The 18,910-nt window shown below is 38.2% G+C and overlaps 1 protein-coding gene across 1 annotated transcript; it reads left to right on the forward strand.

Moving 5' to 3' along the window:
- The first annotated feature begins 354 nt into the window (after positions 1 to 354).
- On the forward strand, positions 355 to 17,412 carry LOC140238721 (mesenchyme-specific cell surface glycoprotein-like). The gene is made up of 11 exons (XM_072318618.1): positions 355 to 550; positions 4,261 to 4,479; positions 5,066 to 5,267; positions 6,245 to 6,389; positions 7,850 to 7,970; positions 9,052 to 9,228; positions 10,546 to 10,611; positions 12,403 to 12,656; positions 13,979 to 14,193; positions 16,435 to 16,556; positions 17,324 to 17,412. Exons 1-11 carry the CDS (start codon positions 355 to 357, stop codon positions 17,410 to 17,412), a joined length of 1,806 nt encoding a protein of 601 aa, XP_072174719.1.
- Positions 17,413 to 18,910: the final 1,498 nt, after the last annotated feature.

Genomic DNA, 18,910 nt, shown 5'->3' on the forward strand with positions numbered 1-18,910 from the left:
GTACCATCCCTTTAACCATATAGAATTATTTTTCAGACGTATGCAAAGATAAGTGGCTTACTAGAATACATGATTTAAACGAATCAAAGGAAGAAATTGATGGATGAATAAATGGACTCATGGTTGAATGGATGAATGATCGAATGAAGGAATGAATGCTTGAATGAATGGATAAATGAATAAATAAACGACAATACATAGATTAAGAAAATAAATAGAAATATATCAAAAATAAAAATAAATAAATAAATAAATAAATAAATGAAATAATGAATAAATTGATTTATTCATAGATATATGCACTTGGTGTCCTTTCCAGAGTTCCCGCCCACAATGCAGCCTACGATTAGAAAAATGTCAGTGTTGGTGGCGGCGATCCTCGGGGCAGCTCTGGCGATGGCAGCTGTCTCTGAGGCCTACCTCTACCTGGAACAGGTATCATCTATCTACGTGCCTTACTCCTACTTGAACGAAGCAAAGATCAAGATCGATTCAGACTCGATGGAGCAGTTCGCCTACGATGCCGATGATGCACTGGCCTACGTAGTCGGTAAGGACACACTTTCATCCCCTTCCCCCCCCCCCCCCATTTTAATGGGTGCTGTTCGTTATTCCGAAGGTTCGATATTCCGAAGGTTCGTTGTTCCGAAGGTTCGTTAATCCGAAACACACAAATTCCCTATACCTAGAGGTTCGTTAATCCGAAAATGAAAAAGGGTTCGTTAATCCGAACATTTGTGGCGTTATTCCGAAGGTTCGTTATTCCGAAGATTTGTTAATCCGAAAATGAAATTCGGAAAAACGAACCTTCGGAATAACGAATCTTCGTACTGAAGAGCCTTCGGAATAACGAACCTCCGGAATAATGAGCTGTGACTAATTTTAATAGTCTTTTGTCACGACAGGGCCTTGACAAAAGGCTACCTCCATTTACGATCAAACCACGGAGTTTGCTTGTGTGTGTGTGTGTGTGTGTGTGTGTGTGTGTGTGTGTGTGTGTGTGTGTGTGTGTGTGAAAGAAAGTCCTGAGCAAAATGATAATGCTCCGTAATTGGTCGAAACCCTTTATCTGGGGTCTCTTTGTGGGCACGTGATTGGTTACCCAGTTATGTGCCTACGTTGCTTCCTCTTCTTATATCTGTGTGTATCTGTTTTGTTTCTGTTGTTTTAATCCTACGATTGCTTCCTGTTTGGATAGCAAAATCCTACTTTTACATCAAAAGACAATGGTAATTTGACCTTGATTTGTCCAAACAAACATGATGACAAAACCCCAATCAGCCTTCCACAAATCATAAATCAAAATTACAAAAATTACAGTCAGAAAATACTTTGGTAGTTGGGTAACATGCTCTACATAGATCTTAAAGACACATGTTTAGAAGACCCAGTGGCGTAGGGACACCATGTAGTGAGAAGGCAGGCCCGGCTCGGATGTATTCGAGAATCCCCGTTATGAACTGTGTACAGTTTTATTATAATTATCTCTGAAAGCACACACAAAGCCGAAGACTCTCGATTAGAGTCGAACGTTGCCGATGAGCGTACGCTTCAATGCACATATTTATTCGCTGACACGTGGCTGACGGATGCTATTTGTGGTTTTCAAATGTAACACGGTGGGCAGCGAGTGAAGATCAATTTCATCGGACCGCCCATGCTTCCCCACGCTACCGGGTCTTCAAAAATATTCTAAAGAAATTGATATCAACCTTACTTGCAGGGGTTGCATGGGTCCTTGACAAACATTGCACTACCGAAAAGCAAAACACAATTTAATAAACAATACGAACAGCGCAATAATAATAATAATAATAATAGTGGCTACTTGTATAGCGCATAGGTCCACTTTTCAGTGCTCATGGCGCTTCAAAAATGAAAAAATATCATATATGTACATGCATATACATATTCAAACATTTCAACAAAGAAAAAAATGGTAAACAAAAGCAAATATATACCAAATAAAGAATACAACATATATCAATTAAAAATACAATATTAATCAAATATTAATGACATACAGCAATACCGACAAAGACATCCCTTGCTAGCTCCTGGCCTACAAAATGGAGTGTTCTTCCTTCCGTTGGAATTAGACAGGGAAGTTTGCACCAATTTCTCTGTTTCCTCCCGGAGTGGAAATAGTTGTCATTGTAACCATGGCAACAGAACTTCGTGCTTTGCTCAGTTCACCTATGTCGTCATGCCTGGGTTATGGAAGTTTAATATACAATTATACTATAACTTACTGAAAATGCTAACTTACTATTGAATTTCAAGTTTAAATTCAAATAGATTTTCGGTTTTCGACAAACATAACATATACATTTCTTACTTCTTATAGTAATTCTTATAGTAACAAAAAACAATGAATGCGGCACACTGTAAAAGAGTGTAGGCTCTACAGGTAGAAAATATAAAGAAATATCACTGTTATAGTATACAAACAAAACTGAAGCATTACATCAAGTGCAGAGACAAGTAGAATATTGTCTCCTTTTATAGCTACTCCATTACGGTGAAATAGTGGTAGTACATGTACCGACGTTAGAGTGGTACCAATGCCTGTGGTTATAAGACTCGTATGGAGATTATTATCATCATGAGTATTAATGATATCAAGAAAATCATGAAAGTGATATTCATTATGATGCTCACTGAAATGTAGTTGTACTAGGTGTTACAAAAAGCATTTCCCACTTTTATATATCAGACAACACTGACATGGACATGAACAATAGCTGAAAAATGTACAATCTTGTTGGAAGTAATTTAGAAATAATAGCATAAACAAGTTTCATTAAATTTAAGATTTATTCTTAAGTTAGGTTTCAGATTTTGCTCTGTTTTCAACCCTCTGTACAAAATTTTAATTTTGCACAGGTGTCAATTGGTGTGTATGGGAGTTTGTGGTTAACACCCTGGCAATGGCCCTGAACAATGACCAGGATTGGAATGCTCTATGACGTATCCATGAGAAATTCCATTATCACAGCTAGTCTTTCTTTATCCTGAAATGTAGTGTATGTAAGCATATGAAAATGTGTGATTATCTTTTGTATATTAAGATATATTTATCCCTATTACGTTTGACGGAAGAAACGCAGCCCGAGATGCATGTGCATGCATTTTACCCTTTACCATGAATTCAGACTAGTGCCCAGGGCAATCCATCAGGAATTGTTAATAAGGTCTCCATGTGCCTTGGAGCAAGAGATCTGAAGCCGGTAGTCAGTAGAGCATTGAAAAAGTGGTATTCGTGGTATTCATGTCTATTGTTCAGGGTCATTGCAAGCGCACACTCACATACACATCATTGGTTCTTGTGTATAAAAGTTCAATATTATGTACAGAGGGTTCAAATGTGACAAAAATCTGGAACTTAACTTTAAAATTGATTATGGATTTTATGAAACTGATTCATGCTCTCATATCCAAATTACCTCCTACTAAATTGTACTCTTTTCAGCTATTACCCATATCACTGACAGTGTTATCTGATGTATAGTTTTCGAACTATTTAAGATCGAAAATTGGAAATGTTTTTTTTTTTTTTGTAACACCTAGTATGATGCACGATACGTTAATCCTGACTATGCAATACGAACTGTGTTTATAACGCTATTGGATTTTCTGTGCCAATGTGCACTCAGAGCTCCGTGCTCACAAGGTTGAATTGCGACCTCCTTGATATCGCGAGACAAGTTATACAGAGCTTTCAATTTCCATAGCTTTTGATTGGGCCCTGTAATTACAAACTGTCCAAATCAGCGTGAACTAAGCAGCTAAGTTCAGTGCAGTTTTGTCATCATTGCAAACAGTTAGTTTAGAGTTTTTAATATGACAATTTTCTGACCGTGCAAGTCCTGTCGATTGATTGATTGATTGATTGATTGATTGATTGATAGCTGATTTATTTCATTTCTGCGTTTCTTTTTCCATACATAAATGTAACACATGGTAACACAAAGTTAAATAAACAAAGTTATTTCGTACAGTTGAAACATGTAAGTGATTGATTATGGTGCATCATTATTCTATGATAATAATTTAGCATTCATCTTGAGATTGGGCACCTTTTAATTGCTTTCAATAAAACTTGCGCGCCACCGGTCATACCCTCGATAGAAATCTAGATATACGCACTTCGTACGTTGCTCGAAACCATAAAAAACATAATAGTTTTGATACCAGCACGTCGTTCTCATTACCATCATCATCATCGATGTTACAATTATCATCATTGCTTTTTCCTAGGTGACGATTACCTCCACATCATCGATTTCACGGAAGAAACGCAACCCGAGATCATCTACAAGCACCTGCTCCCCCACAGCGCCAACGACATCGCTCATTGCGGCCAACTCGTCGCATACGTCCTTCGGGGTTCGGACTCGCAGGACCCCGGATCTTTGTACGTTTACCGGAAGTATGACCGGATGAACGGCAAGTTCGAGAGGCTCTTTGAGACAACAGGTATATACCGTTAGCGTGCAATCTTACCTCATTTTGGAAATCAAGAGTGAATTAAAAGCTATTGTAAGCATATGTTAAAATCGATGGTAGTTCTGGAGCGAATTTCTAATACTCTAGCAAAGAATCCCTGCTCGTAAACTTGCGCTGCGCATGCGTTTTTCTACAAGAAGAACAAGATCTCAACATCTCCTGCGACAATTGCTCCGATCTTCTTTTTCTCCAGGGTCATAGGGATCGCTTTAGGGTTTTGCGAGTTGGGCTTTAGGTTTTAATAGTTTGTGAGGATTAGGATTAGGATTAGGGTTAGTGTTATGTCTGTGAGTATGTTTTATGTTTGGCCTAGCGTGCAGAGATTTCATGGGAGCAATTGTTCCTGGAGCAAATGTTATGGAACCCTCAAAACGTAATATGCCTGTACGCCTTGTCTCTCTTGGCACTGGTTTAAAGTATGGCTATCTGGTGTCGGTGAGGTAATGTCAGTGGCGATTTCAATAAGAGAACATTGTTGCTAGCCACTAAAGATGTCAGCCATATTCAGTAGATAGGATCATAATATAACTCCATTGTTCTGGTTTTTTCCCGCCAGTGAACAGCCACCCGGAAATGGTAACTTTCACACCGGATTGCAGCCGAATCCTCACGGCCGATGAGGGAACTGCCGGTGACGATGCCACGGAAAAGTTTTTCCTCAACCGGGAAGGTCGGGTGTCCATCATCACTGTCTCGTACGAGAGCGATCCGCCGGCGTTCGGCGTCAAGTCTGTCAACTTCACGGATTACAACCGGAAGTAAGCTTACTCCTGAAACTTTCTAATTGGTTTGGTTTGCTTTGATTCTATTGCTGTAGCCTCTTTTCTTTCAAGAATAGGACACAAAATAAATTAAAGAAATTTATTTAGTAACATTTGAACAATGCACACACAATTCATGGAAACAAGTAAATTACTGATTTAATGTACAACACTGTTGTCCTTGATAATACAGATTAAAGACGAGCTGTTGTCGTTTTACTTAAAAAAAAAAACTTTGGATGTCACGTCCCTGCTATTCAAGAAACAAATGCAGCAAATCTAAGTGTAACAGAAGTTGAGGAGACTATCATCATGGGCAGATTCTGGACTTCGATAGGGAATACATCTTCAAACACGGGTTGCAAAATATAAAGGGACTGTACAGTACTGGTTGAGGTGAGGATTCAGGTTTATAGCATTCCTACGTGAGATAATGAGAAACCTCTTACGAAATATGAAAGAGCATGTAATTCTAAGAATTTTAGGAAGGATTCTACGTTCATTTGATGAAAATTGGTTTTCAAATTGCTGAGATATCCAAAAAAGTGATAATGATAAAAGGCGACAGGCCACGCCTTTTATTAGGATCTCTTTGTTTCACTTTGTTTCTGGATATTTCAGCCATTTCAAAACCGATTTTCAGAAACAAACTTTTGATACCCCTTAGAATTGCATGCTCTTTGACATCTCATAGAGTGATTTCTGAATATCTCTCAAAACGTTAAAAGCTAAATCCTCACATCGACCAGAACTCTAAACACCCTTTAAGACTTAATCCAAGCTGTGTTAATTTTGTAGTTTAACAAACGAAATACCTGAATGTTCGAAAGTTGTCGTATTTACACTACCAGTAGCTGAACCAGGTCTGTCTGTATGCATGTATGCCAGCGTGTATGTACGTGTGTCGGTGTGTTACTGTGTATCGATCTACAAATTCGTACCATGTATCTTTCTATTCTTCAATCCACTTACAGACGTCAAAAGTACGCTGACCTCGGGGTGCGTTTCCCGTACAACGGTCATTACAATAACATGACGACCCAGACTCTGGCCGAGAGTGTTGAACCAGAGTACATCGCCATCAACCCGACCGCTAATGTGGCTTACGTCAACCTGCAGGTATGGATCTCCCATAGGCTAGCATGAGGTAAAGATTTACCCCTGATCCCATTTGGTTGCCACACCTGACGCCAGTGAGGCAGGCTGGTCCCAGACAGCCGGATGCTTCGGTCATGAATCCCGTGCCCCACCAGGGCCAACACTCATACCGATAGAATACCTGTCCCCTAATATACACTTCAGTCCTGTTCATAACTTGATATCAAAAATAGAGAGAATTTCCACCTTCAGGTTGTCATCAATGGCAACTAGAGGATATGCCTGTCATATATCATAATTATATAGTTGCCACAATTGCACGCAAACTGGATTGAATGGAAGGGCAGGCATTTGACACAAGGAGAGGATAAACCGACTTTGACCGTATTTCCTGGCGGGATAATATTGTTTATCCACACCCCCTTTTTTCACGAATGTATTAAAGACAAGAATCTCCTATAATACCCCTTTCATAAACTCAATAATGCGGATAATATCCGCAACATTTGGTCGTAAAATCGGAGAGGGGAAAGAATAATGCGCATTATTTCGACCCTTCTATTATCCGCATAATAGCAGCATCGGGACGAGATTTTGAACGCAAACCCAAATAATGCGGATAATTGCCGGGGTGCGGTCAAACGTCACCTGTCTTTCCCGCAGAAGGGGGGTGTGCAGTCACCATGACGATTATCCGCCTTTTTCAGAACGGGCGCTCGTAAAAATAATGCGGATTATTTTCAGAGTTTGTGAACGCATTTTTTATTGAATTGTCCGCATTATTCTTATGCGGATAATAGGAGGATGAGTTTATGAAAGGGGTATCAGGGTTCTAGTTATTCAAATTACTAAAATTATTGCGTCGAGTTGTTTTTATTGCAAGTGATTGACAAATTGCCTTACATCGACGTAATACCCGCTGCAAGCCATTAAAGGATTAGACCCAGCACTGACTGTCGGGCGGAAGCTCGGTGGCCCAGTGGATAAGATGCCTGTCCGGAGATCAGAAGGTCGTCGGTTCGAATCCCGCTCGAGTATGTAAACTCAGGATTTTGTTTTATTTTTTTTATATCATGGCTACTACTGAAACACTGATTAATTTGGTGGTTATTTACGTCGATGTGGGGCAATTTGTTAATCTGTTGCAAGGGTACAAGGGATGAGAGTTGCCGCAACTTTGAGTAAAGTCAAGCATTATCTGTAGCAAAACGAGGTAAGGAGAATAAGTGATGGAGGGAAGCTTGGGCGCTTTCCATTATCTGTTCTTTGAACACTGTTGAAACAGATGGCTAATATAACTTTGTCCTTTTTTGAACACCTTTCATGACAATACCGTTCATCGTTCACCGTTCACCGTTCATCACAAAGTCATGCGAGTGTACATACTACACACACACACACACACACACACACACACACACACACTGTGACAGAAAACAACAACTGATTTCGAAAGACCTTGCCTCCATGCTTTTTGACAGGAAAACAACGCTATCGCGATTCTCGACCTAGCGGAAGGAAGGGAATTCTTCACAGAGATTGTCCCCCTTGGTGTCAAAGAATGGATTAACCTGGAGCTGGATCCCAGCGACAGAGATGATGGTGAGAAAAACGAAACAAAACAAGAGCATTGTGACGCACTGCTCGTTATTGTTATTGATTACAAGATGAGGGGTCATCCAAAAGGCCCACAAGCTCGACTCTACTTAAATTAACTCTCTGCGTGCCACATCATATTACCGGCTCATAGGTCAAATTTGTGCACATTTGCTCATCGGCACGAAAAGGGTTAAACCCATTATGTACTAAACATCGAGCTCTTGGACCTTATTTGCAGTGTCTAGCTCTTGGACCGTGTACCTCGTAGGCCAATTTTACTTCGTTTTGGGCTCGTGGGCCTTGTTCACTATTAAGTCTCTAGCTTGTTGGCAACATGACGCGTAAGCTTTATAACTTTTGGGCTGCATGACTAGTGGGCAGTATGACTCGTGGGCAGTATGACTCGTAGGCTGTACGACAAGTAGCTGTGAGACTCGTGACGTGAACCTTTGGTGAAAACATGCAAACTTAACCAGCCAAGAAGGTTTGAAGCATTCTAAAACATTAAAAAAAAAATTCTAGAACATTTCGAAAGTAAGCACAGTCATTACTGAGCGAGCAGATACATTTCAGTTGAATTCAATTCAATTGAATTGATCTTGTCACAAATACCCCAAATATACTGTCGAGGCTAAAGACCTTCTTGCAGTTGGTGTTCTTCATTTGATACAAAAACATTGCAAACTATCTCGTGAGTATGATCACCCCAATATCAAATTGATTTATATTTACTATAACCACATTGTATGATGGAATAATTATGATTTAGCTTCATCAAGTAAGAGTAGTTCCCTTTTAAGTGTTGAGTTTTCAGATTAGTTGACTCTGCTGAAAGCAATGGTATTCGGGATCATCATACGAAAGAAACCAAGGAAAGACTTCGTATCGTCATTATTTTGAAAGATTTTGTTCGGCTACAAGCCGTGTAAATTACGGCATTGCTATGAATATTCCTGTCTTGTTTATGCGACGTAACGAAGAATCAAAACCCGACTGTTGTCGTAAGAGCAGATGAAATAGGAAAATAAATGAATTGTCGCTGAAAGGTGACTTGTATTGATTTTTTTCCCAAAAAACTTCTTAGCGATCGCGTTTCAGACAGGGTACGACATCAAGAGCTTTTACATGCCTGACGCCATCAAATACTTCGAGATCAACGGCGTCGGTTATCTAGCGACTGCTGACGAAGGCAGCGACCTCGACTACCGCTTCGACAACTCATACTGGGGAGATGCCGACAGAGGCCGGTACATTTACAGAGGTCGGTACCTGCATTTTTATTTTCCTTCAATCCTTCAGTCCTTTTTGATCTACGAAATGGAATGGCATGTGTAAACAGATACTGAGAAGTGTGACAGTGAGAAGGAGGATAATAGCAATGACAAAAACATCAATAACATAAATTATCAATATCAATCATATCAATAATGACGATAATAAAAAAAGATAGAATGATGATATTGATAGAAATGATAATGATTATTATGTTTATGACGAGAGTAATGGTTAACATCACAATCATGTATCATAGTATCATGAAATATATGATATTATAGTTTTCATGGCATACCATGCCTGTGGTGAGCTATCACACAAAGGCATAAGATGTAACATAATTATATATATCAACACACACAAGTAACTCTCTCAGTCATCGAAATAGATGTAACTTTTGAATGAATAGGCTTTTAGAAAAATGTTTTGGTAGAGGTAATTCTGCATTCATTGACTAACTTCTGTGTGAAAAATGAGAGAGATTTGTTTTTCTTGTCACGCATGAACGACCGCACATTAAAAAAAAAAAGAGAGAGAAATAGTCCCTTTTCAAAAGTAAAAAAGAAAAAAGTCTTTGGGGGATCTAAGATAATTCTGGGAAAAAAAGAAAGAAATGTTAAATATAAAGTATTGCTGATATGGCATAAGGGGCTAAGCAATGGCTGATAAAACGGCAACAGCATTTAAATATTCACCAGAGACAGAATGTATCGCAGACCCACAAAAGGGACTCTGGTCACTTTTGAAAATTTACTATTTTGTCTTTAATGCGTGCTCACCCTGCACGTGTAACTAAACTGATGATTTTTTACTCAGAAGTCAGTTAATATGACGCTGTAGAAACACCTCGGTCAAATTATTTTGCTCGAAACCTTTTCGCTAAAGCGTCTTTGATTACGGGAATTACATATTTGCACGTATAGCTATTGGTGTAGTAATACTGTATGTATACACAGAAACAATTTGATCGCAAAACAATTTGACGTATTTGCGATTAGAACTGCTAAAGAAAAAGAAAAAATAATGATAAGTAAATATGGAATATTTCTAATCAAACTTCAAGGATATTTCTTGTTATGAAACAGGTGACACATCAGTGGAACTGTTTTATTTTGCTCTATTATGATTATGGGCCTACTTTTAATTTTGATAGTTAAAAATGGCGTTTTGCAGCCAAACTCTTCATATAAAACCTGCAAGAGCCTATACAGTTCAAAATTTAGAATGACTTTTCAAATACGTCTTTAAAGCGCACATTTTTAACATATATTTAAAATCCATTGTTCTGTTGTTTCTCCATCAGATGGCAAATTGGCAAGCACCGTCCCCGAAAGCCTCCGCCGATCCCTTGCCACCGATTCCGAGCTAGGTAACGCCTCTTTTCCATTCTCTTGCAATTCGCTTCGTACGCCACGATTGTCCATTAGTAGCTGATCGTGGAATTTTCTTATCTATGAAGTCTGCGTCACTGTTGAAATCGTGGTCTGGGTCGTGGAGTAATCGTGGTGATCGTATCAGATCTCATCAGATCTTGAGGCCAATCGTGGCAATCTCGTTGATCGTAGAAAATTTTTTGGCTATTCAAAGGTTGTCTATGATCGCCTCAATTGCCACGACTACTAATAACCTTAAGACCTGAGTAGATCTGATACGATCATCACGATTACTCCACGATTCGACTATGGTTTCAATCATGGTGCAAATTATAATACGAAAAAGAATACACGATCAGGTAGTAATGACCCACTGGAGCGTGAGTCGCAGATCACACGACAGTGGGAATAGGGGAAATTGACAAGATATGAAGAGAAAGGAGATCGGATGGCACGGAGAATAGACAAGAATTTGAAACATGCGATATTACTTTAGAAAACGCTCTCAAATGTTTATATCAAAACAAATGACTGACTATCCAACTGAACGTGTCTTGTTTACGAAATGCCGCAACTGTTCATCTTATTTATAGCAACGATCTAACTTCGTAAACATTCACTGCGCTCAAGTTGACTTGTGTTTGACATTACCCTCGGCTCCAAATCACATATATTCTGCCGAGTCTTGGAAAATTATGCCATGAGTATTCCCGTTCCAGCGCTGATCTCATTTTGCAAATATTTGCCTAACTGTTCAAATAGATGCATGTAAGATTCGAGTGTAGCAAGGAAATATATCCCTCTTCCTCCCTCTCTCCCTCTCATTCGCTCACTCATTTTCTTTCTCTCCATAATCTACCTGGTAATAATAGTACGCAACTGAAATGGCAGCAGCATCGTCGATTTTCCGTTTCATGGCATGTGCAGTACAGATCACCTTTTCTGATGCAGATCATTATAATTTTCATAACTGCTTCTGACAAGCGTCTGACAGATTTTGAAGTCCGTCGTTGAGTTTCAGCATGCACACATAAGATTACAGTTACTTTCCTCGCACTGCAATTTATACACTATAAAAGTCGCATACACATTATCCTTTATCATGAAGGCAAGCGTTTAATAAGCAAAGAGGTGAAGATATGGGGTATGATTTTCTTCAATTTGACTCCATCTGTACAAACGAAATTTGTAAGATCGCAACTGCAGATCTACGTTGTTAAGAAACATGTCTGACAAAAAAAAGAAAAGAAACCAGCGCGAATCGAACTTGATATCTATTATATCTCTTTCATTTATTTCATATGTCCTGTCCGACTTGGACTACTTAACATAACAATGTTGGAATTTCGGAGCTTGGGTTTTTGTTCCAAGTTCATCGTGTCACTGCTGGCAACCAGGGATAGCCTGGTGGTAGTCTCGCTGCCCAGAAAGCAGTATAGATAGCTGGTTTGGTTCCCGCTGATTCCTTTTTTTTCAACATGTTTGTTGAAAATGTAGATCAGCAGATGCGATCTTACAAATTCCGTTTGTACAGATGGAGACAAATTTGAAGAAAAATGCATATCCTTGATCATAATCGTATTACTGTATTGTCAAACTGAGAGGACTGTCTCTATTACAATTTTCACAAAGTTTAACCAGAGCATTTACACGACTCTTTACAGTGACACCTGTGAATTGAAAATAACCGAACGCTGAAGAATGGAAAAGATTTTTCAATATTAATCATGCAGTATACTCCATAATGAGTTTAGTGTCATAAGGCAGTTTCATGCAACGTTCTGCAGGGCGTTTGGAGTTTAGCGTAACGGACGGACTTAGCGAAACGGAGCCGGGCAAGATTGAAGAACTTTTCTTCTTCGGAGGACGCGGGTTTTCCATCATACGAACCAGCGACTTCATGCGCGTTTACGACAGCGGCGACGACATCGAGCACAAAGTCATGAAGTACTTCCCGAAGGTCTTCAACTCGGAAACGTATCCAGATGAGGAGGACAGGGAATTACCGAGTGACCTCGTCGACAAGAGATCGGATAATAGGGTTAGTCATTTCATGAATAATTGTTGATTTGAATTTGCTTCTCTTTCTGTTCATGTTCCTGTGTATTATAATAATTATTTCTCCGGGAATTTCTCCCGTCAAGATTTGTAACCGCAGCGGCTCTAAATAATCCTCGGTCTACCATCTACCAAGCGGGGGCGTCGTGGAATACTGAGCATGTCAGCCTCACGGTTAAGGATTCGAACTTTGATAATAATCATGACGATATGGATGCTATATCTGATGATATTCTGCGACGCTTTACAAGCATGACAAGACGAATAATCAAGTTGTAAGATGGGTTGATGTGTTCTGAATTGTAACTCTTCAGAAGTATCATGGCAGCCGCTGTCTTTAAACTGTTGTCTGAGAGCATCTGAGAGTCATGCTATTGTCAACAATGTCTCTCTCCATACCAATGACTGGCGGAGTAGTTGAACTTTTTTTTTCCATGCGAGGACAAGCTTTATGTGACCCCCAAAATATGAAATGCATGCTAGAATGTCTCCTTTGATTTGGAAGAGATTATTCATTTATGTATTTAATTATTTATTTATTTATTTATTTATTTATTTATCTATCTATCTATCTATCTATTTATCTATTTATTTATCTATTTATTTATTCATCTATTCATCTATCTATCTATCTATCTATTTGTGTGTTTATTGATTTATTCATTCGACCAAATAAAGAGCAAACACATATTATAAACATTACAAACATAGGACAAAAACTAGAGTGAGCATACTAACTAAAGCATACTTTACACAGTACAGGTAATAAAAAAAAAAGAATGATAGGTGAAGATGCTGGCAACATGTGGGTCAGGGCATACAAAAGTAAAGACATCTACTATTGCCTGTAGGCATTCAGATCAACAAATTCTACCCCTAAGGATCATTCATAAAATAAATGCAGTTTATGCGTGCAATTATTAAAAAAAAAAAATCCACTATAAAGATGTTGTAATATAATAAAAATGTGGAGAGGTGTTAAAACAAGAATGTTATCAGTATTTTTGTTGTTATTTTATTATCGTTATTCGTATTCTGCTAATTATTGTTATTGTTATCGATCATTATTATTATTATTGATATTATTATCATTATTATTATTATCATCATCGTCGTCGTCGTCATTATCATGATTGCCAAAAAACAGAGAAAATGTGAATAACATTATTATCTCGATTTTCATGATTTTGACTGATTATCATGAAAACTGTTATTATTACTATATCTGTAACTGCTCGTCTTACCCATATTACTGTTGTTGCTCCTGAAGTTGGTAACGAAGGCGTGTTTGCGAATTCTCGACAGGGACCGGAATGTGAGACCATCGAGGTCGGGACGATCGACGGAGAGACCGTGCTCTTTGTGGGGGTCGACCGCGCCTCGGTGATCGCTATTTACAAGGTAAATGAGAACGGGCAGGCCAGCTTTGAATCCCTCAACAAACACGGCTGGACGAATCGGACCTTCGAAAAACTCTTCAGGGAGCGCCGACTCGGGGATCTGGATCCCAAGGACATCGAGTAAGTTCCTCGTTACACTGCAAAAACGTCGGTGTTAGAATCAACACCATGGGTGTTAAATCTAAAACCGATCAAGTATCAATAGAGGACCACACCTATACAGGTGAAGAAAGTATGTTGTCTTGGTTGTGATGGTTTTGAAAAGTATTCACCTGGTACTTCGTGGTGTTAAATTAACACTCCAGCTGGTGATATTTTTGACACTGATGTTGATTCAACAATGACATTGCATGGTGCTGATTTGATATTGCTTGTGTTATTGTCAATGGTATAACACCCGTCCAGCTTCAATAGGGGACCACACTAACTGGTGTTACTTTCCAAAATTCAATCACTTTGTCGGAAAATTCTTGATCATCTTTTGTTGAGGTTAAACATCAACAAGAAGAATAGTAACTAAGAAACTATTTAAAAAAATGCATATTTTAACATCAACAAGAAGAACAGTAACTAAGAAACTATAAAAAAAAATTCATATTTTTAAATGACACCGGAAGGTGTTAAACTAACACCATAAATGAGCACCGGAAATCAGCACCAGCCCAGTGTTTCTATTTAGCACCAGACTTTTTGTAGTGTAATTTGTTTGTTTGTTTGAGTGCCTGTTTGTGTGTGTGTGTGTGCGCGGGCGCTCTTTTCTCCTTATACCTCTAGTCTTTCAGAGCTTGGGATGCACATGTGTGATACATTCATCTCTTCTGACAATCTACACGTAGTATCTTTTTATGTATTTTTTGAAATAATAAATCGTCTAAATTCTTTGACTGAACGAGAAGAGCTAAATGGACCCTTTATAGTCGGGTACCTAAGGGGGGGTCACCCTGCATCCCCCCCAGGACTCCTCGAAACTTACATTTTCAGGATCCTCATGACATACCAAAACATAATCAAGATGTTAACAGGAGCGAAAAGTGGCTGTTCTAGGTGAAATTTAATGTATTCTATTGTTTTTCATAATTTCTTATGTATTCCTTTGTTTTTCAACTTTTTCAACTTTTGTTTTTTCTTTGTTTTTCTATTGGAAATTGTCACTGACCACTTTTCTACCATAATTAGCACAAAACTAATCAATGAAAGTGATTAATTGCAAAAATAATCAGGTTTTCATGACTTTCATGACAGAGCACTGTTTTCCATAGGAAATGTATACAGAAGCACAAAATTGTGCCCGTTTTGGGACGACATTCCGTTACAAAAATGGGCGTGACTTCGCAAAAGTATGCGGGGAAGTTGCAAATATGGTCTCGAAAGTTGCGTGAGACTTGAACAAAACAAAGTCAAGTAAGTTTTGAGGAGTCCTGGGGGTGCACGGTGACCCCCTCCCCCCTTAGGTACCCTACTATGTAGGCCCTACATGTAAGCACATATCATATATTACATACATACATAAGGACGGGGGGTGGGGGATCCCCCCCCCCCCCCTCGAAGTTTCGCGCTATAAATCTGTCGCGACGCTTCTTGACTTTGTTTGGTTAAAGTCTCGCACAACTTTTGAGACCAAATTTGCAACATCTGCGTATACTTTTGCGAAGTCACGCCCATTTTTGTAACGGAATGTCGTCCCAAAACGGGCACAATTTTGTGCTTTTGTGTACATTTCCTATGGAAAACAGTGCTCTGTCATGAAAGTCATGAAAACCTGATTATTTTTACAATTAATCACTTTCATTGATTAGTTTCGTGCTAATTATGGTAGAAAAGTGGTCAGTGACAATTTCCAATAGAAAAACAAAGAAAAAACAAAAGTTGAAAAAGTTGAAAAACAAAGAAATACATAAGAAATTATGAAAAACAATAGAATACATTAAATTTCACCTAGAACAGCCACTTTTCGTTCCTGTTAACATCTTGATTATGTTTTAGTATGTCATGAGGATCCTGAAAATGTAAGTTTCGAGGAGTCCTGGGGGGGGGGGATGCACGGTGACCCCCCCTTAGGTACCATTCTTTGCTCCAATGGAAGAAAGTTGAATTGTGTCTGTGCTGAAAAAATGCAGTTTTCTGTGATATTTTCATGTGTTAGGCTACTTACGTCTAATTCATGTTTTGTCTGATTGGTAGTTGTTTTCTTTTTTCCAGAAGAAGGTCCCTACCCCCTCAAAAAAGATTAATAAATCTCAAACATGATTGTACTTCTATGCCTGCTCTGCTAAAGTTTCATGGTAATTAATTAAGTTACAAATAAAGCAGAAAAGATGAGATTGAGTGAAATTATACTGATTTGACCCCTGCACGTCCCAGATTCATACCTGCTGCCAACGGAAAGCCAGCCAAACTTATGGTAGGAGGGGCGGCAAGTGGCACTATCTCTCTTTACAATGTGAAGTCATCAACAGATGAGGACGCAAATTCTGCTCAGCATGGTAAGTAGTGTGGTGCCCTCTGCTGGTCAAAATTAGACAGTTTCATTAAGATTATATGTTTTTTATTCAAATTAAAGATTTTGATAATTTGTCAATCAGTTGCAATAAAAACAACTCGGCGCAAGAATCATTATTTGAATAAATACGTAGTACCCTTTGCTGGAAGGGATCAGAACCATAATTGGCAATCGGACGGAAGCTCTGTATTGAGGATACACCTGTCAGGAGGTCATCGGTTTGAGTTCAGCCCTAGTCTGTATACCCGTGAGTTTTATCACGGATATACGACAAGAACACTAAATAATTAGTGTATACAATGTATTTACATCGATGAAGAGCAATTTGCCAATTAATTAGCTGCACCATTTGGTTTTCCGTTATACGGCGAATACTGTTGAAAAAAAAAAAGTTTAAAAAACCTTCAGAGTGTGTACAATACATTGCACATTAAACGTTGGCTACCCGGGCGTGAGTTTATATTGTCTGTGAACTATTCTGAGAGACATTCCCAATACATCATTACTTCATAAATTACTGAAATTAGGACTTGTGCCATTATCCATGAGATATCAACTTGTTTCTATTGTCGAATGAGTCTGTTTTGAATTTGAATGACTCTGTGTGACTTTGATTCTAGCAGTGGAGGACAGGGTCAGTATACTAACTCAATAAGAGTTCTTAAAACTAGAGCAAATGAATAAGTCATTGTAATGCGAAATATCACTTTAATTTATTCAAACTTTGTCTTTGTGTTGTTTTTCGTATAGGTGATGGACGAGGCCGAGGAGTACAGACGGCGCCATCTTCTTTTATTGTTTTCACTTTTCTGGCGATGATGGCGGTGTTGCTTCGCTAGTCAATTCGGATGCAATATTTTGCGAATCTGCATGCCAAATACGATTCCTTTGAGAAAAGGAATGGGAAATACATTGTATACCTAACCATAACTTACCAAGAGAGCAACACGCACCAACGAATCGATCTTAATTCAGAGTCCTCCCTTATTCCTGAACAACGTCTTCTATTGCGTTGACAATTATAATATTCGCCCGGGGAAAGGATTGTCGAATTAAAAGAGAATCGCTCTGTGTGGTGACCATAATCAATAATGTAAAGGGCTGGCTTTCTCTTAAAGAGAAAATCTGGTCCATCTAAAAATCATTCTGAAAATAAAGAATAAAATCTGATCAGCGCAGCAATAAAAACTTGATCAAAATTCGATAGAATTAGGGAAGTTTATGAAATTACCTTTTGATTAAGTAAATTTATCTAATTGACGTTTAAAATCTTTAATACATATCTAGAGGAAGTGAAAAAAAAATCAAAAACCAAATCGACAATGTGGAGCCCTAAATGCTCTTAGGGTTATGATGCATTAATAATCCTATTGATTATGTTGTTGGTCAAAATCGCATGGAATTCTAAACCTGGTTTAAAAGAATTCTGCTCAATTTTCTACATTGAATCATAGAACTATCTCTTTTTTAAACGACAGATTCTGAAAGAAGTTTTGAAATTTTGCTGAAGATATAACAGAATGGTGTACAATGTTACTTAAATACAACAATTTTTATCGTAACATAAAATTCGAATATTGTATGTTCTATTCTATGCTTATATTCTATTTTGTGGGTTCCTTATCTCTCTTTCTCTTTGTTGATCGCAACATGTTGCTTTTATTGGTGGCAGACACAAAAGTGCCGAAACGATAAAACATAAACAAAATTAGATAAATCTTTTCAATGATATCCTGTCATGCACTGACCTCACATGGCAAGAAATGTTTATGATGTAATCAAAATCATCACATATATTATAATTAGGCCTATTTTGTTTTGTGTTCAGCAGTTTCAATCCTAAGTATCTAAAATTGATAAAAATTAATGTATCGTTTCATACATTTTCTTCAAAAGCAAGAAAATGTGCAAAATGAGAAGTACTGACGTTAGAATGACGGGTGTTGTGTGTGTGTGTGGGGGGGGGGGGAATACAGAGACGCTGAACATTTAATGAAAGCGTTGATGTGCCAAAAAACAAACAAACAAACAAACTTAAAGGGATCCTATAGTTTTGGTTGAGACCTAATTTCAGGTTTCTAACATTTTTTTTTTTTTTTTTGGTGAGATAATGAGAAACCTCTTATGAAATATGAAGAAACATGTAATTCTATGGGGAATTCAACGTTTATTTCATGAATTTTTTTTTTTTGAAATGGCTGAGATATTCAAAAAAAAAAAAGAGCGATTCTGATAAAGTGTGGGATGAACACTTTATTATAATCGCTTTGTTTTACTTTATTTTTTGGATGTTTCAGTCATTCCAAACCCGATTTTCATCAAATAAACTTTGAATTC

The sequence above is a fragment of the Diadema setosum genome, chromosome 15 (assembly GCF_964275005.1).
Source record: "Diadema setosum chromosome 15, eeDiaSeto1, whole genome shotgun sequence".
In the NCBI taxonomy this organism is placed as follows: domain Eukaryota; kingdom Metazoa; phylum Echinodermata; class Echinoidea; order Diadematoida; family Diadematidae; genus Diadema; species Diadema setosum.